The sequence below is a fragment of the Lottia gigantea genome (genome assembly GCF_000327385.1).
Source record: "Lottia gigantea unplaced genomic scaffold LOTGIsca_162, whole genome shotgun sequence".
NCBI lineage: Eukaryota > Metazoa > Mollusca > Gastropoda > Lottiidae > Lottia > Lottia gigantea.
This window is the reverse complement of record NW_008708003.1, coordinates 388,631-413,951: the sequence shown is the minus strand read 5'-3', so window position 1 is coordinate 413,951 and position 25,321 is coordinate 388,631. Positions and strand designations below refer to the sequence as shown.

The 25,321-nt window shown below is 32.8% G+C and overlaps 3 protein-coding genes across 3 annotated transcripts; 1 reads left to right on the top strand and 2 right to left on the bottom strand.

Moving 5' to 3' along the window:
- Positions 1 to 697: 697 nt before the first annotated feature.
- On the bottom strand, positions 698 to 3,894 carry LOTGIDRAFT_226114 (hypothetical protein). The gene is made up of 6 exons (XM_009051277.1): positions 3,831 to 3,894; positions 3,315 to 3,460; positions 2,900 to 2,953; positions 2,383 to 2,471; positions 1,809 to 1,884; positions 698 to 1,245 (listed from the first exon to the last, which is right to left on the bottom strand). Exons 1-6 carry the CDS (start codon positions 3,878 to 3,880, stop codon positions 1,139 to 1,141), a joined length of 522 nt encoding a protein of 173 aa, XP_009049525.1. The 5' UTR covers positions 3,881 to 3,894; the 3' UTR covers positions 698 to 1,138.
- A 286-nt stretch (positions 3,895 to 4,180) lies between these two features.
- Positions 4,181 to 7,198, top strand: LOTGIDRAFT_201112 (hypothetical protein). The gene is made up of 7 exons (XM_009051276.1): positions 4,181 to 4,244; positions 4,686 to 4,790; positions 5,293 to 5,456; positions 5,658 to 5,760; positions 6,029 to 6,087; positions 6,426 to 6,488; positions 6,922 to 7,198. Exons 2-7 carry the CDS (start codon positions 4,694 to 4,696, stop codon positions 6,973 to 6,975), a joined length of 540 nt encoding a protein of 179 aa, XP_009049524.1. The 5' UTR covers positions 4,181 to 4,244; positions 4,686 to 4,693; the 3' UTR covers positions 6,976 to 7,198.
- A 1,132-nt stretch (positions 7,199 to 8,330) lies between these two features.
- On the bottom strand, positions 8,331 to 23,244 carry LOTGIDRAFT_201107 (hypothetical protein). The gene is made up of 23 exons (XM_009051275.1): positions 23,105 to 23,244; positions 21,642 to 21,896; positions 20,857 to 21,028; positions 20,217 to 20,341; positions 19,721 to 19,892; positions 18,105 to 18,326; positions 17,547 to 17,672; positions 16,281 to 16,484; positions 15,779 to 15,949; positions 15,225 to 15,391; positions 14,667 to 14,796; positions 14,227 to 14,380; positions 13,770 to 13,843; positions 13,333 to 13,461; positions 12,819 to 12,902; positions 12,378 to 12,581; positions 11,981 to 12,081; positions 11,553 to 11,693; positions 10,937 to 11,093; positions 10,468 to 10,665; positions 9,911 to 10,117; positions 9,300 to 9,446; positions 8,331 to 9,064 (listed from the first exon to the last, which is right to left on the bottom strand). Exons 2-23 carry the CDS (start codon positions 21,875 to 21,877, stop codon positions 8,861 to 8,863), a joined length of 3,525 nt encoding a protein of 1,174 aa, XP_009049523.1. The 5' UTR covers positions 21,878 to 21,896; positions 23,105 to 23,244; the 3' UTR covers positions 8,331 to 8,860.
- Between the last annotated feature and the right edge of the window lie 2,077 nt (positions 23,245 to 25,321).

Below are 25,321 nucleotides of genomic sequence, written 5' to 3'. Positions count from 1 at the left end.
ACCATAGAAACAAAAAAATTCGCAGTTTTTTTTCAGTTCTGTTTTTTCTCAAATGTCCAGCTTGCCAATGTGGATATACCCTGCAAATTTCAGCCCTGTAGGTTTGTAATTTTTCGAGAACAAAATTTATTTGTATTTTCCGACTATGCCAGAAGACCATGGAAACAAATAAATCCCATTTTTTTCTCTAATTGTTTTTAATTAACTCAAGGGTAAACTTTTTTTTTTCAAAGTTAGTGAGGATTAGCCTAGAAATCTTGTTTAAAGATTCGTTTTTATATGAAATGAAAGAGTACTTCGTAGAGCATCTTCTCAACACAAATTGTAGTAGAAATAAATAACACAGGTTACCTTAAATGGTTTTAAAACAATTCCCCCTAGTGGCTCCCAAAGGGCCAAGGCAATTTTGGATAAATCTATATATTTTACAAACCACCTTTGTATACTTAGAATGATAGAAGAGACATTTTTTTAATTGGAATCTTGAATCCAGGACCTTAAAATTGCCGAGCAACTTTGCTTGACCCTATCAAATGAAGTTTACTATATTCCTCACTTATTTATTCCCATTTTTCATTTGTTTACAAACCTGATAATGAAATTTGTAATACCTGAACATTGAGAAAATGGGTGGCAGAGTGACGTTACACCTTATTGATGAAGTGTACAGTCTACAAAAAGATAAAGCCCTCCAGGCATGATTTGATACAAAGTACTTTATTCTATAAATAAAAATAATACAATTAGGCTGAAATATTATGTACACATAAATAAGACTTGACAAAACAGAACAAAACTACATTAGTTGATCCTATTAAATGAAGTTGAATATAATGTTCCCAGTGGTCTTCTACTACAAAAGAGGTCGGCTAGGCTTTGCCATCTGTAATTTACGCATTTGGGTTCCAAATAAATTCTTTTACCTAATTAACCCTTTTATGCAATATTAGCAGTTACGCAATTAAGTGATATATCTGAGATTCCTTTGAAGCAGCGTTTAACATCAAGTTCAAAGGTAAAAATCAGTAATGTAGAATATACAGACTAAACATAAACAATGAAATTTTAGCTGAAATATTGCCAATGATAAGATATAGCACTTTAACTACTAGTGGAATGATTTTTACAATGATATTTTCTAAAAGAATTTAACCCCTTCATTTCCAGCCATGACTTCACATTTACCTTCTAATTGTAATGATTTTAGTGCACGTAATAATAACCAACTTTCTATACCATGAAAATCTGGAAGAATACAATCATATAATTAAGGAATTGTAAAGAGGTTTTTTAAATTTTTTAGATGTATTAGGGACATAGATAGCATCGATTCGTACCGATCCACTAAAAGTAAGCACTTTAAAATACCATTATTGCAATACCGATGTCCTAAAAATGTTTAAAAGGCATTTCAAGTACTTCTGAAAATATTGATGCTTTTAGTGCTCCTGATACACATAAAAAGTTTACAAAACAATCCCTTCAAGTTTTGTGTTGAAAAAGGTTGTCCTAAGCAACATTGTTTCTCAGTTTCAAGGTAAAACAAAATGAAATCTACTTTTACTGTTTGTAAGTGCAATGGTAATCAGATGTTACCTATCAGGGTTTTGAATCCATTACAGGGTAACACAAAAAGATTTTTAGACTCATAGGAAGTGCTTTTGAAAAATGACCTTGTGTGGATTTTCTCAGTAGGTAGTGCTTGGCAATTAGGTTCCATGGGTTTACATCCCACACAAGGCAACATTATTTTCTGGATCCACTGCCATTACCTTGAGACAACCCAACCATCAATGGGCTATACTAACCTGTATCTGCAGAATCATCACCATTTGAAATTTCATACATAGTACATACTGTATTTAATAATCCTTTACTGTCAGCCTAAAAAGCATGTCCAAATGTTGTTCAAGGATATTCTTTATCAATTATAAGCTTACTGAATTAATGCAGTTTTCTGCAGAATTAAACAATGAATGAAAGAAAGAATTTTTCTACAAGATTAACAATTAATGTTCATGGAGATCATGTCCTTGAGCACATCTATCTCAAAGAAAAGGTCTGTGCTACAGCTCATCTTTAAGGTCCAAGATGCCAAATAACATATTCAACTTATAACCGATAACAACAGTTTTGCAAAAAAGATTCATGTTGAATAGAAGAAATGCGGTGTTTTCGTTACAACAGAAACAGAAAAAGCGTAAACATAAGTACAGAGACTCATTTGGCTTATTTTCTGTGTTAATCTAGAACAGGACACTAAACCTCATCTTTTTGTAATCATATACAGAGAACACAAAATTCAAAAAACCTGTATACAGATGATTCAGAAATAAGAAATTTTTAACCTTTGAATATATAAGTTAAGTATGTCACACTCACCCAATTATAAATAAGTTTGCCCCATTCTTCTGGAGTTCTCCACATTATTAAACATTCTTTTCTACCTTTATCTTTCCATTCTATATGACCTGCAGCAAATCCAGTACAATTAACTTTCTAATTCAGAACATTTTAGTCATGTAGCACAAATAAAGTACAATTAAAGGGATTATATATAGGTTTTCCAAACTTTTTATGTATATCAGCATTGATTTGTATCATATCAATTTTCAGTCAAAAACTAAGGTAAAACTTTTGATTTTTTTTTTGGGCATTTTAGCTGCTTTATAATACAAACTTCTAAAATTTTTCTAAAATCAAGAAATGAACGCATGAGTCCTACTTCACCAGTCTTATCAAAAATAGATGAAGCTTTGATTCCAGTTTTTATTACCAGTAGCTGTTATATTTAATGTAGCCAATTAATGTGGTGAGTGGTAATAAAAAATTGAACAAAAGTTCAATAAAAACCTGTGCTTGAGTGTGTAATGGAGGTTAACAGAATTTTTTATGCTACCTTTCTTCTGAAGCTCTCCTAATATTGTATAAATCCCATCTTCATGTAACCGTCCTAAAGTTTGTTAAGGAAATGCTAAAGGAATAGATGAAATGAATAGAACATTGAAAATATTTGAGGATCAGCTGTAGCGCACTCAGTTAAAGAGTTGAAATGATGTCATTTGCTTGGTTATTATGAAATATGGTGGTAACTGCATATAATCTTGGTCTGCATGAGAAAGTCTGGTGACATTGAATAAGTCATCTCTTTTCATAATTCCAGTCGACCAAGCCTTAAATGGTTACAGATAATTCGGGAAAGATCAACTCTAAAGGGAATGGCCAAGGACCAGCTGGTTAAAAGGATCCTTATAAATCTCAGTTTTTATCTTTGTAAAAAAGGGTTGTTTCTTTCTTTCTGTTCTAAAGGATACGACTTATAGATTTATTGTAAAATAAAGGTGAATTTTGTGCTTCTTTCACATCTAGACTATAACTTTTTAAATATTTCTGGTAATCCAGTATCAAAGTGCACCAGGCTTCAATTTGTTTCTTTCTCGTTTCTAGATTAGGCTGGATTCTGAAATACAACAAATTTAAGAAAAGTTCATTGACATTGAAGAGTCTAACAGATGCCAGAGCTACTGTAATTAAATATTACTTCATTTATGGATTAATTAATTTTTATCAATTTTTTTTTCAAGTGCATTCAAATATCTGCATTAAGATGACAGAGATATTAGTACCAATAGTATGTCATGATATGTAGAAATACTTTTCTGAGAAATATCAAGAAAAATATAGCCTACCCCAAATGCAAATACCCATTATTCACATTCAAATGCTATCTATATCTGAATGTAAAACATTGCTACGGAAATTTCAATATTCATTATGTGTTAAAATGAATCGTTACAAATCGTTGGGTTAATAGTATTTGAGGTACGTACGTGAAGAAAGGTGGAAATTTATATTGCCAAGGCCAATCGAAGTCGGCCATTATGGATTTACGAGTTCTTCCCCTTAGAAAGAAATGAAGAGTTGTTCAAAGAAGGTGTAATTGGTGTACCAGATAAAAACAAATTGCTGTCAAAAAAAGTAAAAAATCTTAATTTTTATAGAGATTGGGTCGCTTCTTATGTATTTCAATTGAATGTGCATTTCATTTTTGGTATGTTGCATCGGTCTACCTGTTCTCAGACTTTTAAAGGGCTCAAGGCTTGAAAAGACAGTCGATGAAATCGAAATATCTTACTTCCGGTTGACCCTTTTTGCCTTTTGATTTTTAAGCAGAGAAAGGAAACATTTAGATAAGATGCCATAGGCTACTTAATCACAGTCTGTTTTCAAACTTTGTACTTTGGGTATATATATTACGGGCACTAAGAAAATATTAGGCTGATATTATTTGAGGCTGATCCAATTTTCTAATAGTTTTGTAGCATTAGGTTGGGCCTTGACTTGACAGTAAACTTATCATTGTATTTACTAACAAAACTATGGGCCTACTGCAAGCATTGATCAGCCTTATTTGCACCAGGCTTAGTTAAAATATATCTGTTACATGGCCCAACAGAAACCAAGCAATCAGGCTTTGGACATTAGGTTATAACAATATTTTATCCATATTGGTACTTAACAATTTAGCTTAGGCTACCAGTACTCATAAAATTAGACAACAATCAAATTAAGGTTCTGTAAACAAGCAGATTGGACATTTTGTTAGTTTGTGTGTGAGTCTAGTTTTCCAGGTTTATGTTTATTAAAGCCAGATTGGCTATTTTGTTTATTTCTTCTGCTTACAGGAGAAAAAATGATAACTTTATCTAAAAAGTTAAAACAGAGTGGAAAGAAAGAAACAGATGATGCACCTAAAAGAATATCAATCAGAGACAAATTATTAGTCAAAGGTAAGAACATTGATGATGTCAAGTTTCTACTTTGTTTCACTTTAGAATAATTATGAATAAAATATAATATAATATAATCATATAATTAAGGACTGAGATAAATGATATCAATCTGAAGAAATTGTAAGGTGAGAATAGTGTCTCTTAACACATCCAAAACTATAACTTATTTTTACTGTGTCACCTTCAGCAAATAATCTAAACCTTGTATTAGGGACCGAGAATACTCTGTATTCATGTTGTCTTTTTTCAAAGGACCAATCAACTCTTTCTTTTTTTACATACGGTTGGATTTGTAAATATAAACACACAAAAGTCATGATTATCATATGAGTTGAAAATTGGTGCTGATTGGTTCAATTTCACCATCTTATATGAAGATATTGGAATAATTTTAACTATTCATATCACTCTCCAGAATGAGTACCAGACTTGATGTTCTCCTACAATTCTATTACATTGATGCATTTTTTTCAATGTTTTGAAAATAATTGTTTTTCAGAAGTAACAGAAATGGAAGAAAATTTACCTAAAACTTGTCAAGTTGTATTTGAAGATCATGATAAATTACATAAATTCTTTTTAATTGTCACACCAGATGAAAGTTACTGGCAAGGTGGGAAATTCAAATTTGATATATTTGTACCAGAAGAATATAATATTATGGTAAGGGAACATTTTTTCTGATAACTCTGACAATTAGCTGGTGACACTGACAGCTGACACCTAATCTAGGAAGCTTTATTATGCATTGGCATTAACAGGCAGATCCAATGTTTTTGGCACTGACTTCAAGATAAAGTTGTTGTGTATATTGAAAAATAATGTGTACTGGTATTTATTTCCTAATGAATGATTATTTTGTAGCCACCACAAGTAAGATGTTGTAATAGAATATGGCATCCTAACATTAGTGAGTCTGGCGAAGTTTGTCTTAGTTTATTACGTCAAAGTTCCTATGATAGTTTAGGTAGGTATTTAAAACAAGAGAATGCAGATGTCATGGTGATTTACTCTTGACAACTTGTCCAAAACATGCCCATTTACAATTACAAGAGCAGGGTCAGAGTAAAGGTCCTCTTTGATGTTGAATCTGGGGTTGCAAAGAATTGTAGAAAAATTCTGAACATCATTTGCCCGTACTATGCATTAACGTTAACACCAAGTTGAATTGAATAATTAACTAATCACAGTAATTTAAAGCTGCACACCAAAATAATATTATATTATATTTATAGGCTGGGCACCTACCAGAAAATTAAAAGATGTTGTGTGGGGAATTAATTCATTATTCTCAGTAAGTTTTCTTACTCTATTTTGTTTCAAGATAAGTGCTATATATTTTAGAGATATCTTGTCAACATGGTGTTATAAGATAGATTCAGAACTTTGATGGAGAATCTCGCAAAAACTATCCTTTTGAATTTGAATTTTACATTTCACAAGAGGAATTGATAGTACACAATTTGTATGTGCCAGCCAGTGACTGGAGTTAAGCACATGCTCTCTCAGTTTTATTTAATCTAAAGGACTGACATGACAAAGGATATTGTGAGATTTAAAAATGATGATGTCACTAGAGGTTTCTTATGGTACATATATGCCAGATCTAATGATTTTTCTTTGATTTTTCAGGATTTAACAAACTTTGATGATCCTTTAAATGTAGATGCAGCAGATCATTATTCTCAAAATAAAGTGAGTAGCCATTTTTTTTTAATAATGACGAGCATTGCCATTCTAGATATAATTATTACCAATGGTATTCAAATGAATATATTTAAGACTGTGTACAATTCCAAGAGGTGTTGGAATAACTCAGTCATTGTTGGATTGTCATCTGCTCCCAGCTATGATCTTTTGCTCATTTTCATTAGGCCAGACTAATTTATTTTCTTGTAAAGGCAGGAGTGAAAAAAAAAAAATAATAACTTTCTCAGTATTCTTGTAATCAAACATCATATATTTTTCTGATGATGATGATTTTATTTTTCATCGGGAATGAGGGTTGTTTTGTTTTTTCAGCATAACTGATTATGTTTTTTAGGAGGATCCGTAAAACAAGAAAGCAATTTGGTCAGGCCTTATATAAAATTTATCTTTGTTTAAAATATTTCTTGTTCTTTTGTAGGACTCATTTAAATTTAAAGTTCGAGAATATATACAAATGTACGCCAAAAGATAATGAAGTCTCTTTGTGTAGTTGTGTATGTGATAAAAGAATTTTTTTTAAGAGTTGGAACTTTGTGATTAGGATATTGTGCTGATTATACAGAATGGACTTTTTGAAACAAAACTATAATTGATTGAATTTCAAACTGTGCCAAAAAGTCCCTGGAAAAAATTGACTTGATTTAAACTTAAAATATTGCTCCTGTCTCATGAATAATTCTTAACACCTTCTGATTTATTGATTGCCTCAAAATTTAATAACCAATCAGATGCTGTCTCTTCATCTGTTTTGTGATGAAAAAGCAACATGAGTGCATATGGTTCCATGGTAACAATGACAGATAGACTTGTAGCTTAGTCATCTTTCTTCATTATCCCAGCTGTAAATGGGTACAGATAGTATGGGAAAGATAAAAACCGAGGGGTTTGGACAAGCTGAATAGAATCTTAATTGTGGATCTATACTTGTTATACTTGTAAATGGTTGTTTCTTTTCTTTCTTTGTTTCAAGAGGAACTGCATGATGACATATAAAGGGATATAGCTTTCTGAATATTTCCTTTACCAGATGACAGAGCTCAAGGGGGTCACTTTACCAGAATTGCAATATTTATTGATATTAGACAAGAAAAAAACGCTTATAGAATTATTCACAATTATAAACAATATCTGATACATGATATAAAAGCTCCTTTATAAAATAACATAATTTTATTGGTTGTGAGGACATGAAAATATTATCATGTTTTAATAACTTACATTTAGGATTTAAAACCACTTCATGCAAGTCTTGAAATTTTAAAGCTATCATGTTTTCAGTATTCTGAGATTTTTATTTCAAAAATATGACCAGATCCTAGTTTCTTCTATTTGATACACTGGTACCTCTTGAAGTAAAATATTATGGTATTTAAATTAAGGACTTGCATCAAGAAATTTTGAAATCTTTTATGAATAATTGTGTGGATGGTTATTGTTAGTTTGAAATGAAAGAAAACCTAGTTTTTCCAATAAAGTGAATTTCCTGCATGTTTTATTTTTTTCACACAGTATAAGCATAAATATATAGAAGATTTCATTTTCTATTCAAATAATTAAAAAAAACATTTGACTTTACTCTGGCCTGTTGATTTGGCTATATCATTCATATTATTTTATCCACATAAAATTCATTAGCAAGTAAAGTTTGCCAATTAATTTTACTTGGATGAAATAATTTGTAATCCTCAGAATTAAATTTTCATAATGTAAATGGATACTGTTGATACCCTTCAGAATTTTATTAACAGTGACTTCATGTCAGCTGGAAGAAAAATGTTACAAACCATTAACTTACCAGAAAACCTTATTAATTTACAAGAGAATATTACTACATTCCAATTTATTTTATTCAATATTCAGCTGTATGGACTTACTTGAAAAATATTGTGGATTTACAAGGAAACTGTTATGGATTTACAAAGAAATATAGATTTACACGGAAATATGAATTTTCAAGTAAATGTTGTGGATTTACATGGTACTATTATGGATTTACAAAGAAACATAATCAATTTATATCAATAAAAAAACATTATGGACTGACTGAAAAGCATACTGTATTTACTGAAAATGTAATTGATTTATTGAAAGACATTATGGAATTACAAGGAAATATAATGGATTTACAAGGAAGGAACTATTAAGGATTTACTCAAAAAAGAAAATTACGTAGCAATAAATATCCAATTTTTTTTATCTTGTAAAATCAATAAATATCCAATAATTCCTCATGTTAAGACGACTTACTAGAACAGTACAGAATACTGTTGCGTTGCATAGTGTTTCGTCAGATCATCAATAACAAATAATTCTACCATATAAAAAAACGAGTAACAAAATCTCTGCTAGGGAAAATCCTAAGATTTAGATCTATTTTGTGCCTGATGGAGTCTATAATAAGCACCTTTAAGTTCCATTAATTGTGAATGTGTTCCAGCCTCTTCCACCTTGCCATGACGTACGAATATAATTTTATCGGCTGACTGGATGGTTGACAGACGATGTGCAATAACAATACAAGTTCGGCCTTCTCTTGCTTTGTCTAAAGCTTCCTGGACAACCTGGAATGATAATAGACAAAGATGGATTATAGATCAAATAAATGAATTAAGAATTTTATTGAGAAGGTGTTGGATGTTTGTTTTCACACATTGTCCAAGAATATTAATATTCTGAACTTTCCTAGAATGTTTTATGTTGAATTTCAAGAGGTCCTGGTATCAGATTGGTTAGAATTGGGCTCTGTCTATAAGATAACTATGTCATTAAAGGAAGATCATAATACCAAATGCCTACCTTTTCACTTTGTGTATCTAAAGCTGATGTAGCCTCATCTAATAATAATATTTTAGGATTTCTTATCAAGGCTCGTGCTATTGCTATTCTCTGTTTCTGACCCCCTGATAATTGTGATCCCTTATCTCCAACATTTGTTTCATACCCCTGCAATTATAAACAGGATCAAAATATAATAGATCTGTTTTTCGATGGATTTTCTCGTATCTCTATAATATCTCTTACACATCTGTTAAAGATATCAATATCACATCTTTTATAAATTTCAATATCACATATTTTATACTTTTATACGTTTCAATATCACATCCTTTATCAATATCACTTCTTTACATATAAATATATATTATATTATATATCACATTTTCATATATATTAATATCACATCCTTCATAGATATTAATATCACATCCTTTATAGATATCAATATCACAAAATATGTCATATATAAATCAATATCACCGTCATGTCTTATAGACATTTCTTTCAAGGATACCAATAAAAACATCTTTGTATCGATATCATATGTTTTACAGATATTAATATCAAATCGTTCATTGATATCAATATCACATCTTTGTAGTAATAATAATAAGAAAACAATTTATTACCTGCGGTAGACTTTCTATAAAAGTGTGAATATTAGCGTTTCTAGCTGCAATTATAATTTCTTGCATTGGTATTTCTCTACTGTTGTCACCATAGGCTATATTATCTTTGATACTTAAATCAAATAACATTGGTTCTTGAGATACTATACCAATCTGAGATCTCAACCATTGTATATTAGTTTCTCGTATATCTGTTGAATTTATTTTCTAAAAGATAGAGAGACTTAGATTCTTCAAGGATAACAACTCAGGTTCAAGAAATCTCTCTATCAACTGGTCTTTTAACGTGTCGTATTCATTGAAATAATTGGACAAAAACATATCTTTATAAGGTTAGATAGTAAGGTAATAAACCCAGTTGAGAAATCCATTTACACAGAAGCATTAGAATCACACTCTGTAAGGAGTCTTTTCTTGTTCTTACGTTTTTTTATGTTGTTCACAAGTCGACTTAAATACTGTATATTTGTTACTATAATGCGCATTATGCAACCATAATCTGTAGAAGTGAACCTGCCATGAATCAGAATGACAAACTGAAAGTGAAGAATACTTACTATTTGTCCTTGAAGTGGGTCGTAAAATCTCTGTATAAGTTGTATCACAGTTGATTTACCACAACCACTATGGCCTACTAGAGCTACAGTATCACCCGGATTAATAATAGTAGTAAATACTTTCAAAATTTGGGCATCTGGACGTGACGGATAGTTAAATGTTATATTGCTTATTTCTAAAATACTTTCATATTTATCCTGTAAAATTTAGTACAATTACCATCTGATAAAGGTTTCCGTATGACTTATAAGATAAAATTCAGGCGTCTGATTCACCTTCAAAAACATCCTCGCGGGCAGATATTACAGATATCATGACGTAATTGACTATATCCTTTTAAAATGACGTAGTCATCGTGAAATTCCATTACCTTGTACATGCAATAAAAACCCACTCAAACCCCAAATTCGAAACAAAGCTATGCCAATGATTCACGATAGGCAGATAATCTTAAAATCCTAAACTTACAAATGTTTTTCCAGAACTGTTTGTGGAATATATAACAGGAACTCTGTCTATTACTTGAAATAGTCTAGCAGCGGCCACTTTAGCTTTAGAATAATCTAATGCATAAGCTGACTGTCTTCCAATTACCATTCCACCAAAAACAATTGCCGTAAACACTCTGGAAATAGCAATAGATTTTGTCAGGTAAGAGCACGAAATCCTTCTGATAAAATACAAATATGAATGTGTCGTTGCTTAATTTGTTTCCATTCATGATCTAACAATATTATTATGCATCTCCTGTTCTTAGTTATTCAACCAATCAAAACCTAGTTTTCGATACTATATGCGAAGAAATGTTAGATATACTTTGTTAAGATTGACATGTATTTTCTGCTCTCTTTAAAGGTGTTTTTGATCGGTTTATATACATCTTGAAATTTTTTTGATTACATTGGGTCATAATTCCATTAAAAAATGATTTAAAATATTACAACTGTATCGACTGGGATAATGAGGAAAATGACTTATTCACAAGAAATTCGGCTAAAAGATAAACCAAATGGTAGGACATCTGTATGCGTTTGGATTTGAAAGCAGCAATAGCCTGTTTTGAAAATTTAATAAGACTTCAAACCTGAAAACTGCAAAAAATGGCATTTCTCCTTCTTGTACCAGAATACTTCCATAAGCAAACGTTGCAGCATAAGCGAAAAATATGATGCTCTGTGCCAATGCGTAGAAAATACTGTATATAAAGGCATGCTTTTTACCATTTCTTGAATGAATGAAAAAAAATCGTCAAAGGGATTGATGACAGTTTCCTAAACTTTTTTGACATGTATCGGGATTTGCATCATTTCAATATTCCGTCAGACGTTTGTGGATCATGCAATTCAACTAAAACTAAGCGTTATATGGAGTTAGTTATGTACAATAACAGCAAATTCATCTTGCGATAGTGACGTCATATCCGCTTTTGGAAACCCCAAGTCATTCTAAGTAAATTTGTTTAGAATATAACCCTTGGTTCCATAATGTTTTTTTTATTAGAATCCAGCTTACTTCTCTACTTGATGAACCAAAGTTTCGTATTTTTGTAAGAAAATGTCTTCTCTTGTTAATGACGTCACAGTTCTTATATTATCAACCGCCTCTGAACAGATCTGCCAAAGTGCATAAATAACAGGAATTAAAAATTTGTTTTAAAAATTTCGCGGGGGAGAGCATGTCCCCTTTCCGGAATGTCATCTTTAAACTGGTAACGACACTATCATAAAAGATCTCCGTTCGTTCTAATGATAAGAGAAGATTATTATAATCCAATGACTCCAATGGTAGGTTTCTTGATAAAAATTATCCTTCCCCATAAATTTCCATAACGGAGATAACTCTATATATGTCTTTTCACAGCAGAACACCATGAAGATAGACAAGGACCAATCGATAAATCTAAAATTACCTTTCCAGCTTTATCTAAGTGGCTACTGTCGGCTTTACTAAAACCACTAGTCATTCGACCCTGTATGACCCCTGATAAAATCATTACTGGTATAAATGCCAGTATAACAAAAGTTAATTTCCAACCATAGTAAAAAGCCATACACAGAGATACCAACAATAACGTAGCATTTTCTACAACCTGTCCAATCTTTGATCCCGTGGCCTACAAATGAAGTAATCATTGAGAATAATCAATATAAAATTCAAGGCCATTCTTTCACTATTTAAAATGATGAACCCCCCTCCCCCTCGCAGGCCCGAAAGAAAGTTTTTCGGGCAAAATGTCATAACTAGGTTAGAAATTCGGGCAATCTCAGATATCTCGGTCCCCCTCCCCCTCGGACGTAAACTATAGATTCCAAAAGTCGTTGTTTTTTTTTACCATAGATTGTTGACTTACCCCTTGGACTAGAGTAGAATCAGAGGCAAGTTTTGTGGAAAGAATTCCAACTCCGTTGTTTGGCATATCAAAAAATTCCATATCCTGAAATTACAACCAAAAATGTCTTTAATATAGTATAAAGTTACTTTTAAAAAAGTTTGAGTTTGAGCAGCATAATGATTGTTACATAAAATCCATTTCATAACAAATATGTGATATATTAGAGGAGCACCTTCACTATTTGTTAGCTAACATAATCTGTCGAATTTGAACCTTCAAATCCATGTATATCCATAATTATTCACGTTTGAAAGTTAAAAATTCGACTCTAATATTAGCGAGACTATGCCATATATAGAAACACATATTATAGGAATGGAGTTAAATTTCTAGTTTGAGGATATTTGAAGGGATTATGCTATTTTCGTGCGTTTTAGTACTTCTTAAGACTATTAAAGCACAATAAAGAAAATCAATCCCCGAAAACGCCGACTGTTAAGTCAATTTTCAAATTATATTAATATATGTTCACCTGTTTAAGATAAGATCTGAACACTTGTTTTCTTATTCTTGAAGTTAATCTCGCCCCAGACTTTGTCAAACATACATTCTGTAAACAAATACAATATATATATATAATCCACAGTGGACCCTTAATTAGCTCAATGTCAATGCAGTTAACCGTGTTAGGCAGGGCCATGTCAGATGGTGTAGTGGACATAATTCTACTAATATTATTAGTATTATTCTAGTGAGTTGAGGCAAAGACGGGTATACATGGTTTGAAATTAAAAAAAATATAGTTAAAGAACCACACTACCTGCACAATTCGAATTATAAACATGGTAGCAGCAATACCAGCAAATGCTGCAGACAAGATGATGCTAAGATAACTCTGTTCTTCACGATCTGTGATAGCAAATACCTTTAAATAATATAATTGTTATCAAACATTGAAATATGTCAAACAAACATAATTATTAAGTAGCTGGACTCTCTTATATCAGCCATTTTTGTATTATTATAGTAATTTGTGAAAAATGCTTGTAGGGATTCCATGAGTATGGGACAATGTTAGCATCAATTTGCACCATTCCAATTTTCAATCAGACGTATTTGGTTCCTGCAATTCCACTCAAACTAAACGTTTTGTGACGTAGCTATCGAAAATGACCTTAGATAACTTTAGCAGCTTTTGCAATAGTGACTTCATATATGGTTAAGCATTTCTATAATTACAACAGATATCTGACTGAAAATCGGAATGATGCATGAAGAAGATATAAATATCACTGATACACATACAAAAAGCTAGAAACATATTTATAACCCTTTTAAAATGGAAGTTAAGTTAGCAAATCAATGTTGCATAAGATTTTCCACCAAAATGAGTCTGTACCATTTTGCTAGCGACCAGTGGAGATACATACCCGTATATATTCTGACAATATAAAAGCAAAAGCAGGATGGTTGAAACCAGCTATAAAAGATGCTATGGTACCCAAAGTAATAAACATTGATTCCGGTGAATTTAACCTAATTATTCTCATAAAGCTTGCAGGAGGTATATCTTCTTCAACCTAAAATAATACAATCTTCACAAGTTCCAAACATAATAAATCAAAAGCTTTGCCATATGATAGCAATACTTTTGGATTGTTTGGTTAGGAAATCTTTAAAGATTACACTTCGATTTCACACTTTAAGCCAAATAATTTTGTCAAAACAAATGAAAATAACTGTTTCAAGTGGGTCTACGGTAACAAGTTAAACATTCAGTTAATTGAAATTTGAAAATGGTGGAAGGGCCCTGAGCTGAGCTAGTTCTTCTCTGTGTGTTGAACATTTGACAAAACCGATACCCACCTCCTTTGTCGTTACATCTTGTTGTTTCTCACTTGTTATACTGGTAACTCGCTTTAAACTCGGTCTTAGCGCTAAATCACCATCTTTATCTTTATCAGAGTCAGAGTCTTTATCTTTCTTAGATGCTTCACTCTAAACAATGAATCATTACATTTTCAGTGAATAAATTAGCTGTACATTCATTGGAATGGATAACACAGGATATATCAATATCAATAAGTTTATCCAGTGACCAGATAGTAGACATGATCTCGTTTACCTGAGTTGGTATCCTTGAAAAAAACTAAAAAGAACCCCAAACTAACAAATCGGAGCTGATTCAGATACTTCGTAATATTTGCCTGGACAGTAACTGTATTCGCCATTTTTGATTTGATGGAATTTCTCTCCAATTAGTGTTTGTCTATCTAAGACCAATTTGATTTTAATTGCAGATGTAGATTTCTAGTTTTCATTGTAGCGTAACAATCTTGTTTGATTTTGGATGGCAGATGAAGTCATCCACAAAGAAAACACACAGAACAAAACATTTAGATCAGTTTGCAAAATAAACGCGACCTTACCTGTGTTTTAACCAGGTTATAATACGTTCCTTGTTTCTCCATCAACTCGCTATGTTTACCCAGTTCAACTATTTCACCGTCGCTTACTACAGCTATAACATCAGCATTTCTAACTGTTGATAAACGATGTGCTATAACGATGGTTGTTCTTCCGGCTTCAGCCTGTCAATACACAACAATTGTTCACAAAAAATGATAAAATTTTCAAAAAACAATTGCCAAAACCCATTTCTCATATCGTTTTTTAAAAAAAAATTCGTTCGATTACATAGGGAAATTGGGTAATAAACCTTCAAATTTTTCATTTCGTATACACTCACAACATATATTACTAAGATAACTGATCTGATCTGAACCATTTAAACCATGTCATAAGAATTCAAATATGATCTCTTTTAAGCTAACAAACTGATTTAATCGCGTTTCAAATAAGTTGAAAAACCGTTCACCTTCTAAACAAATAGTCACATTTCACAAATTTCAAGATTCTATCCTGATTGGTGGAGAGTTTTTAGTGAGCATGGAATACCAGTTAATCTAAATGCTTACCTTTTCTAAAGCATTTTGGACAACAGCTTCACTTTCATGATCTAATGCAGAGGTTGCCTCATCTAATAAGAGAATTTTGGGGTTTCGAACCAATGCTCTTGCTATGGCTATTCTTTGCTTTTGGCCACCACTTAACTGGGCTCCTCTTTCTCCTACTACGGTTTCATACCCCTGAAATTGGATTATAAGTTATCAAATGAATTTTTTGAATATTTTTTACTTGTTAAACAATTGCTTTACCAGCAAGTCGCTTTTAATACTAAAATCCTAGTACCTCTCATCAATCGGATTATACCGTATCACATACATATTTATATAACCAATAATCAATATCATGATGTTATCGATAGTATGTGGTCGTGACGATATCCTACTATAATGACTGTAGAACCAGATTTTGAATCTGACAAGTATTACGGATAACTGAAAATGACGATTTATCAAATTAGGTGGCTATATTACTTTTAAATCGTACAAGGAGAAAGGTTAATATTCTAATTACCTTTGGAAGAGACGTAATGTAAGAGTGAGCATTAGCTTCTTTAGCTGCTTGAATAATCTCGTCTTTAGACGCATTAAGATCTCCGTATCTGATGTTTTCTTCTATAGTTGACGCAAATAATACAGGTTCCTGACTCACTACACCAATTTGTTGCCTGAGGAACTTCACATTTAATGTTTTAATATCTTTACCATCCAATAACACCTGTAGAAAACAATGGTATTCAATATATAATTCAGTGAAAAAAAAAGGACAGAGAAATGTCCCATGGGGAAAGAGTTAGCCTAGGAAAAGTTGCCGATATTCGACTCTTATAGGCCATATAGACGAAAACGTCAACTTTGTCAAATAATCCGATTTGGCCCATGTTTTGGGTTTTTCCTACTAATTAGACCCCAGGGACTCGGAAAAGCACTTAAAACCGCTTTAAAAACAATTAGAGAAAAAAATAGAATTTTTTTAGGGACCACTGCACGAAATGTGCTTACACAAATAAATTTTTAATTTGAAAACTTACCAAGCTACAAAGCTGAAATTTTGCACACATATGCACCTGGGCACGCTACACATTTAGAAAAAAACAGAACAGAGACATCTCCCATAGAGAAAAAGTTAGCCAGGAAAAGTAGCCGATATTCTGCTCTTATAGGCCATATATAGACGGAAAACGTCCAATAGCTAATTTTGCCAAATATTCCGATTTGGCCCATATTTTGGGTTTTTCCTTATTATAGCAGCTGGTCCATTGCCAAATTTCTCGGCATTGATCTTTCCCAGATTATCAGTACCTATTTACATCTGTGCCGATTGGAATATTGCGGCAAATTCCAGGTTACGAGACTTTCCCGTCTTTTTCTTAACCTTTTTTTTTCGGAAAATTGATGAACATCCAATAAATGAACAGGTTTTCGCATGAATGCATGTGTCGGAACACTTCAGAACTAATCTTAACAATAATGCCAAATTTATGTTGGGTGAGTTTCTTGGTGCTTGAGCCCATTGGTAAGGTTTAATCGACTATCTTACTCAAATTTGAGACCCCGATTGCAGGCAGTTCCCAATTTAACCTAACCGTGCGATGAGATAATTATTGTTGATCATATTTCATACAATAATGGCGACAATGATCCAAAACTTGTTCTTGGTGGCTTGGACCCGATGATAAAGTAAAGTGTCAACAGTTTCCCCTGAACGCATATTCCAGGTCGGAGGGACTGACATGGATACGCGTCTAGTCGTTCGGATGGGAGCACTAGAAATACCTACCTGTCCACATGATGGATCATAAAACCTTTGAACAAGCTGGATGACAGTTGATTTACCAGAACCACTAGAACCTACCAGAGCTACGACTTTTCCCTTATCAACGTCTAAACTGAAGTTCTTCAAAACCTGTTTGAGAGAAGATAAGAAGGAAAGAAAGAAACCACTATTCTTTACAAAGATAATTATAAACTAATGTTTACAGTGAGATCTCAGTGAGATCATTCCTCCCCAAATGAGTTCTTCCAGATCCATTCCTTCCCAAAGTAAATCAGTCATTTTGAAATATATTTCACTTGAAAATGTATGCAACGATTAACCAAGAAATGCTATAAAATCATACTCCACATATCGAGATAGTTCAATGTGACCATTGGGCTGAATGTTTCTTCTTGATTTTCTCTATGTCCAGGGTGAATCACGTCTATTTCAGTAGCCTCCCATTACCTAAACGATTTATGAAGGGACGGGCGTATGGACAGACGTTCGGACGGGTGGGGTCGAGGGCCATGTACGTCAACGGCATAACAATAAGACACAATGAAGTAAAATTGTTCTTACCTGTACGTCAGGGCGAGCTGGATACGTAAAGTTTACATTCTTGATTGCAATATTCCCCTCTACTTTCGGTTTATCTCCTACGTCAGAAGAGCCATCTATAGTTGGTGTAGCATCTATGATTTTAAATATGTTATCCGCTGCACCACGTCCTTGTGATATCGTCTCTATATATGGAAAGGCGTTTCCCAATGACACCGAGCCAATCAAAATGCCAAAAAATACCTAAATCATAAAAAGTTGAAATCTTCATCACTCTGTGGCGGTGGCCTACACTTTACATCCATGATCTTTCAACACTGTTAGTGTTATGCAACTCATGTTCATACGTCATTTGAAAATCCAGTCCTCGTTTCAACTACCAATTACCATCCATGATCTGACGACACTGTTTTGCAAAATATGCTCTATATAGGTCATTTGAATCCATCATCAATCTGATGACATTGTTTGCATTGTATGATCAATTTGCCAGCAACGGACCTGGAGTAAATTTCTAACCTATTTGACCAATGTTTTTATATTATATTCCATGTATATAAAGTATATCGAAGTATATTGTATATCATGCGTTGAATAATGATATCATGAAAGCTGTTACACGCTATATGAAAGTATTGATATCCGACATTCTGCGTAATCCGACATCATATTCTGGTCCCGATTGATTTCCTTCTTAGGCTAGTTTAAAAAACTCTGAGTACCCCGACACTCTGTGCATTCCGAATTACCACACTAATCAGTGGTGTATTAATATAAGTTATTATGTTAGTAGATTGAAAATCAATGGTGCATCAGGTGGAGGGGTCTAGAAGAATTGTCCAGGGAGGCTAATAGCATCAATTCTGTCTGGAGGTTGAGGGAGGACTCCTCCTCCTGGCTTTTCATAGAAACGCCACTGCATCAGGGTTCAAATTAAACATCACAATTTGCCAGTCAAAATGGCCCTTTTGTAATGAAATTTATTCTGCGAATCAAAAAAAGTGGGATTGCCCTATTGATTTAGCTATAAGATAGGCTTACGTCTACCTTTTGCATAATACAAAATCATTTCATTTGCTAACGAACTAAATGAAAATTAAAACTTAAATTAATTAGCCAAAAGGTAAAACTGGTAATATTGAATTTTGTATCATTTGGAAGTCCAGCCAATCAAGCCCTTCGTTCAATGAGAGAACCATCAACTACCAATCTTGTTATAGCGACACAGTTTTGCAATATATGTTATATATATAACTCATTTGAATATTTCCACTCAAGCCCTTCGTGCGATAAAAGATTAAGATCTGTCAATTGTATCTACTTATTAGAAATTATGAGATAATTTGCGTCTTATACCTTGACTAAATTTTCGTGTATTGCTTAAATTTGTAAATTCAGCGATTTGTTTGGATTATGCGTTAGAGAATACAGTCCTAAACAGAACTTCTGGTACAATGAGCCATATTTACAATCTTTCTTTTGAGGGCCCTGATTTGACCTCCATAAATTACACACTTTGATTGGTTCAAAATAACGTCAATGGAACGGGAATGTGGGAGAAAACTAAGATTACGATGGACACGAAATGAGAGAAAATGATATAGATGAGGAATGAAAATAGATGGGGTTTCACTTACAGGGACAATCTTACCAACTGCCAGTCCTTCATCTTGAAACAATTTCACTCCATACCAAAACGTTATGCAAAAAGCTATATATAATATCGACCAAAACACTGATAGGGCTAAACCCATGGTTAATCCTTTCTTTGAATTGACTTTATCAACTTCTTTCAACTTTGTTTCATACCTACAAGATTTGCAATATAAGAAGTGTAGGAAAGGGAATAAAATGGAATGAAATGAAGTTGTCCAAGTACTCTAAAATTGTACTTTCACTTAGTGTCTTTTTCAAAATATGATATTCATACTGCACAAAATCAATTCCAATTTTCAAAATTTGTACGGAGGATAACCCCCCTTTGTGGCGGGCTTACATCAACGGCACATAGTGGGTTTATTGTCCCAACAGAACGTCTACAACTTGAATCACTGACAGGGGGAAACCGATAACAATATTGCAGAAAGAAAACGTCTGAATATCGATAAATTGTTTGCTTCAATATGGGCATACCTCTGTGCTTCTTTTTCCTGGCCTTGAAATGCTTGAACCGTCCGAATATTTCTTAATGATTCCTCTGCTACAGCTCCAGCTTGAGAATAATGCTTTGATTCTTTTGCAGCCATTTTTCGTAGCCTCTATAAAGAAAATAAAACATAATAATTTTTCACAAATATAAAAGCGTCTGCTTTCTTCATAGGTTGGTTTACTACAAATGATAACAGGAATTTAAATATGACCCAAATTGTTTTGTCACCCTAGTCCATCTTATCCTTTCCAGTTGACCAAAAGCAAAAATAAACTCATCCTGAATAAGTTTGGCTTTGCATGTACCATAACCAAAAATAGTTAATCATCGCGATTACGTTGCATAGGTTCTATTTTCGTGTTTTTCGGAATATTTATCAAAAAATGTTTTCTCGGATATTTGCATTGATTATTGTTTAAGGTTGCATTTTTTTTTACCGAATTCTGGCTTTCTCAAACCTTCTAAACAGTTTTTGAGTCTAAAAAAATAATGGCAATTTAAGTTAAAACTATTAGATAAGTTGAGGTTTCTCTAGATTTTGATTTACAGATTCCATTAAACTGAGCCCCCGACATTCCCTACTTTCCCTATCTTGAAAAATTAGACTGCTCCTTCAAATCATACCTTTCCAACAAAGCTGGTGATAATAAATACTACCGGGCTGAATGCCATCGTTACTAATGCCAGCTTCCAATAAGTAACAAGTGCCATGATATAACCACCTATTGAATTGGTAGCGTACTGAATCAAAATCGCCATCTTGTCTCCAACACATTCTGTTATTAGATGAAGATCACTGCAAATGAAAAATCCTGAATATACAATCTAAAGGTTTCCATAGGCTGGCATCTTCACAATGGTCAAGGTATTACGAACCTTGTCTTATACCTTGACCACACTAGCCACTGTATTGCGGAATGCAGCGATTTGATTCGATTGTACGCTAGTGAATACAGCCAATCAAAGCCTTCGACAGAAAAATTGTAGAGATTATGGCTCATAGACATTCTGTCGGTGATTGGCTGAAGTCATTATAGTACAGTACAATCAAATGGCACACAAGTCATACCAAATGTACACACTTCCGTGAACAGTGGCTAAATTTTAATCCCGGTTTTAAATGCAGTTTGTAGTAGCTTGACATTGTGTCCAAAGACTTTTTATCACTTTTAATAGTTAAAATCTAACAAACACGTTATCAAATTTCTTCGATACTGATATTTTTGATAGTAACAAAACAAAGAAGAAGAAATTTCCTTTGTACACTTAAAGTGAAGAGAAACTACATTATTACTTCTCAATAAGGATACATGTAGCTTGACACGTGTCAGCTAGTAATGCAGATTTAGACGACTTTGGTACAAATAATGATTTGGCATGGAAATTCATATCCAGTAAAACATACTTACGACGATAATCTAGAATTCAATTCGCCAGTTTCGTGAGTATCGAACCAACCAATTTCCTGGCGCATTACCGCTCGGAAATATTTCTTTCTGATGATGTTAAGTTGACGTTCAGCCACTAAGGTCCAGCAGCATATTGCGATGTAAGCTGCAACAAATGTCGCTCCTGCTATTATACAGAAATATACAACCTTAGTCTGAACTTGGGCAGCTAAATCCGACTCAGAAGGTCTTGTCATGTTTTGTGTTGAATTTGTTCTAAAATTAAAAAAAAAGTGTTTTGAAGTTTACTCTTCATATTCTTCAGGCTTGTTTCTCAAAGCCGCCCCACATTAGACAAAATCGATCGATCGAATTATAAGAATTAAAGTCATTTGATTGGCTCACTTAAGTAGATTTAAAGAGATTGTTAAGTGTATCGGGGACACCTATGACTTTTATTTATTAATTCTTCGTCCGATTCCTGTCGTTCCTACAATTCCAGAAAGAGTTAACCGAAAATGACGCAGCTCCCACAACCAAAATAACCAAAATAAAAGTCCCCGATACACATAAAAAGTCTAGAAAACCTCTTTAAATTAATGGATTGTATAGAGGCTTTCTCTTTGAATGTGTATCGGAGACCATATTACCATGCTATCAGTGTCCCAGATATACATTTTGAAACAAGACACTGAAAGTTAAAGGGATTGCAAAGATGTTTTTGAACCGTTTTGTTTATATTAGACGCATGGATAACATCGATATCAATATTTTTATCAGGAGTGTGTGGTTCTTGACGTCATTCTAATTTCTTTGCGATAGTAACATCATAAAACGACTATTTTAGTGGAAGGTGATTGGTCATAATTCCTGTAATTTTTAATTTAACTTTAAATAATTTTCACCAAGGTGATAAACAGAAATTATCATCTAATTTTCATCCAAGTAAAGTAATTATCACCTAGGTGAAAATTAAAGTTTTTAATTCAAAATTACAAGAATTATCACCTAATTTTCATCCAGGTGAAAATAATTATCACCTAGGTGAAAACTGAAAATTCAAGTTTTTAATTCAAAATTAATTTCACCTTGGTGATAATTAATTTTCACCAAGTAAATATTTAAGATTTTAATCTAAAATAAAATTTTAAATATGTCGTATGTTAGCCACCGTACAAATCCATGATATCAGAGTCCCTATACACTTATATAACTAATGTAGATCAAAATACTGTAATATGTAATGGAAGTAATAACGTCAGATTGGCGGCTTATCATGTACACTATCAGTCTTCTGTTTGTTTTCATTTCATATCTGGGGATCACACTTCCTCGACAGTTGGAAGTGTAGGTTAATGTTCCTCACAGAAGTCTTCATTTGCCGAATAAGGTGTAGAAACGTAGGATGTAAACTTCATTTCAATTCAGATTTTGAAATGAATGACGGACAAAGGAAATCTCAAAAATAATCTGTTTCAACTTACGAATCTATCGCAAAACCGACAAAAATTTCTATTACGTCCCCATATATGGAGACATTAAGAGGGATTGCACATCCGGTTGCTATGGCACCAAGTGTTCCCAGGACAATTAATATAACATCAAAACATGTACAGTACCGGTACTAAAAATAAACGAAAATAAATTTTAAATTAGACATTCATCCAATGACTTACCGATTAAGGAGTTTCTACAAACCCACCACCATGATAATGCTTGCCAATTTCTACCATGATGCACTGTTGGTAGTATTGCACATTTCTACTGTGTTTCAATACATATAGGTAAATTACGTATTAAGGCCCGAGGTAGTGAATATCATCCATGATGTCACATGTTTTGAAAGCGGTCAAGGAACATGTTTACACGTGTAAGAATATGTGTATGAACACACGGATACAACTTTTGAATAACAAATGAGTACGGGAGGATAAAAACAGTTTTGGGTGTTTAAAAGCATAATACTTACTAGTTTTAAATATCCAACTTTTTTCTTTGGTTCTTTTGTTTCTAAGTCTATTTTCTCAGTTTCAGGAACCTTAAACACGGCATCAGTAAGAGAATTCTTTCCATTTGCTTTGGAAGTTTCTGAAGTGGCTTGATCATTTGTGGGCATGGTGTCATGTCCGTTTCCAATTAAATCAAGATATGAATTTCCATTGGCTTGTTTATAAGATGTTCCTAGAACAGTATCTGGATTAGTATTTCTTGGCATTTTTGGAATGATACGGCTTTTACAAAAGTGTATCCGACAACAAATTAAAGGAATACTTAAAATTTCAAATGTTTTTCAATAAGTTTTCAATAAGGATTATGCAGGGATTCTGTTTTATCGTTATTATACCAGGCAAGTAGCAAATTTTAGGTTTATCCTAAGAGGTAGTATTCCTTGAAAGTAATCTTGGGCCTATATCCAATCAAAGTGTACCGAGAAGCAATGAAGGCCTATACCCGATTATCCTCTCATCCGATTAATCTCTAAGACACTGATCGGATGCTGAAGGTGAATTATTATTCTAAGATGGTAGATGTTATTCTGAAAATATAAAACGAATCATAGTGAAAATCTTAAAATCCGATTATTTAGAAAAATGTTGATGACATACATGTCGGTCGGCGGGCGAAAATTTCATTTAAGTCATCTTCCCTCATCATTCCAGTAGACCCAGCTATGGCTAACCAATTCGAGAGAAATAAATACCTACAAAGAGCAGCTGGTTTTACATAATCCTCGTAAACTTTAGTTGTTATCCTTGTAAAATGGTTTTAACTATGGTAACATCATACTAGATTTTAAGTAAATCCCTAGAATCTAGTCATCCAAATCTATACTTGGTCAATATTCAATTCTTTAGACCAACAATACTGTAAATGTTTGGCGTTGTCAACTTAAGAAAATAAATGGGGCGTGACAATGTCAAAAACTGTGACTCTAGAGTTATGTAGACAATGACAAGGTTTACTGAATTTTTTTTCAAAATATAGTTCAACGTTTGCTAGTCATGCTTCGCCGGGGAAAGTGTAATTTTGACAAAATTCAAATTTAAAGGGGGTATTTCATATTTCATCTATATATCTAAAGCTCTATTTCCGCTTTCTGTATAGTCATCTAAATATTTGCTTAATCAGCTGATAGAGCTCAATTTCAATTATCCACATGGTGTTCTAAATATTCGATCTAACAAGCTGATAGAGCTCAATTTCAAGTTAATCGTATCACTTTGAGAATTTAAATGTTCAGATCTATACAGTTTAATGTAATGTCCATTTGTCACATTCCAAATTGCCATACTCCCATTTGTCGTATTCTTGTTGTGTTATACAGATTAAAATATTTTATAGTTTATATCATACAGGCTCTACAGTTCCTTTAATTAAAATGTAATAATCTATTTTATCAAATGTAAGTGGGTTGTTTGAATAATTGATTTATTCATTATTTTGAACGAAATTTCATATTAAAAAAAATACTATCAATGAAGAGTCTGAATTCGAATTACAGTATAATCTGATAATTAAAAATCATAAGCACTATTATTAGAAGTACTTATATAGTTCGACAAGAAAGTACAGGTTTGGGTGCTTCCTTGCATGGAGTCCAGCCCCGAAAGGTCAATTGTCAGCTTTAGATCGTGGTAGTAAATAGATTGTGGTATAAATAAGGACATTTTGGGAAAAAATCCTACTTTGAAAAAAAATAT

Excerpts from the sequence above, each read along its gene's own strand:
- LOTGIDRAFT_226114 (XM_009051277.1), bottom strand. The coding sequence starts at position 3,880 with ATGGCCGACTTCGATTGGCCTTGGCAATATAAATTTCCACCTTTCTTC. Across the intron at positions 2,954-3,314 it reads TTACAATAAATCTATAAGTC|GACGGTTACATGAAGATGGG; the intron begins GTATCCTTTAGA and ends AACAAACTTTAG. Across the intron at positions 1,885-2,382 it reads GCAAACTTATTTATAATTGG|GCTGACAGTAAAGGATTATT; the intron begins GTGAGTGTGACA and ends CATGCTTTTTAG.
- LOTGIDRAFT_201112 (XM_009051276.1), top strand. The coding sequence starts at position 4,694 with ATGATAACTTTATCTAAAAAGTTAAAACAGAGTGGAAAGAAAGAAACA. Across the intron at positions 4,791-5,292 it reads AGACAAATTATTAGTCAAAG|AAGTAACAGAAATGGAAGAA; the intron begins GTAAGAACATTG and ends ATTGTTTTTCAG. Across the intron at positions 6,088-6,425 it reads GAATTAATTCATTATTCTCA|GATTTAACAAACTTTGATGA; the intron begins GTAAGTTTTCTT and ends TTGATTTTTCAG.
- LOTGIDRAFT_201107 (XM_009051275.1), bottom strand. The coding sequence starts at position 21,877 with ATGACAAGACCTTCTGAGTCGGATTTAGCTGCCCAAGTTCAGACTAAG. Across the intron at positions 20,342-20,856 it reads TCACCAGCTTTGTTGGAAAG|AGGCTACGAAAAATGGCTGC; the intron begins GTATGATTTGAA and ends TTTTCTTTATAG. Across the intron at positions 10,666-10,936 it reads ACAGTTCTGGAAAAACATTT|GATAAATATGAAAGTATTTT; the intron begins GTAAGTTTAGGA and ends TAAATTTTACAG.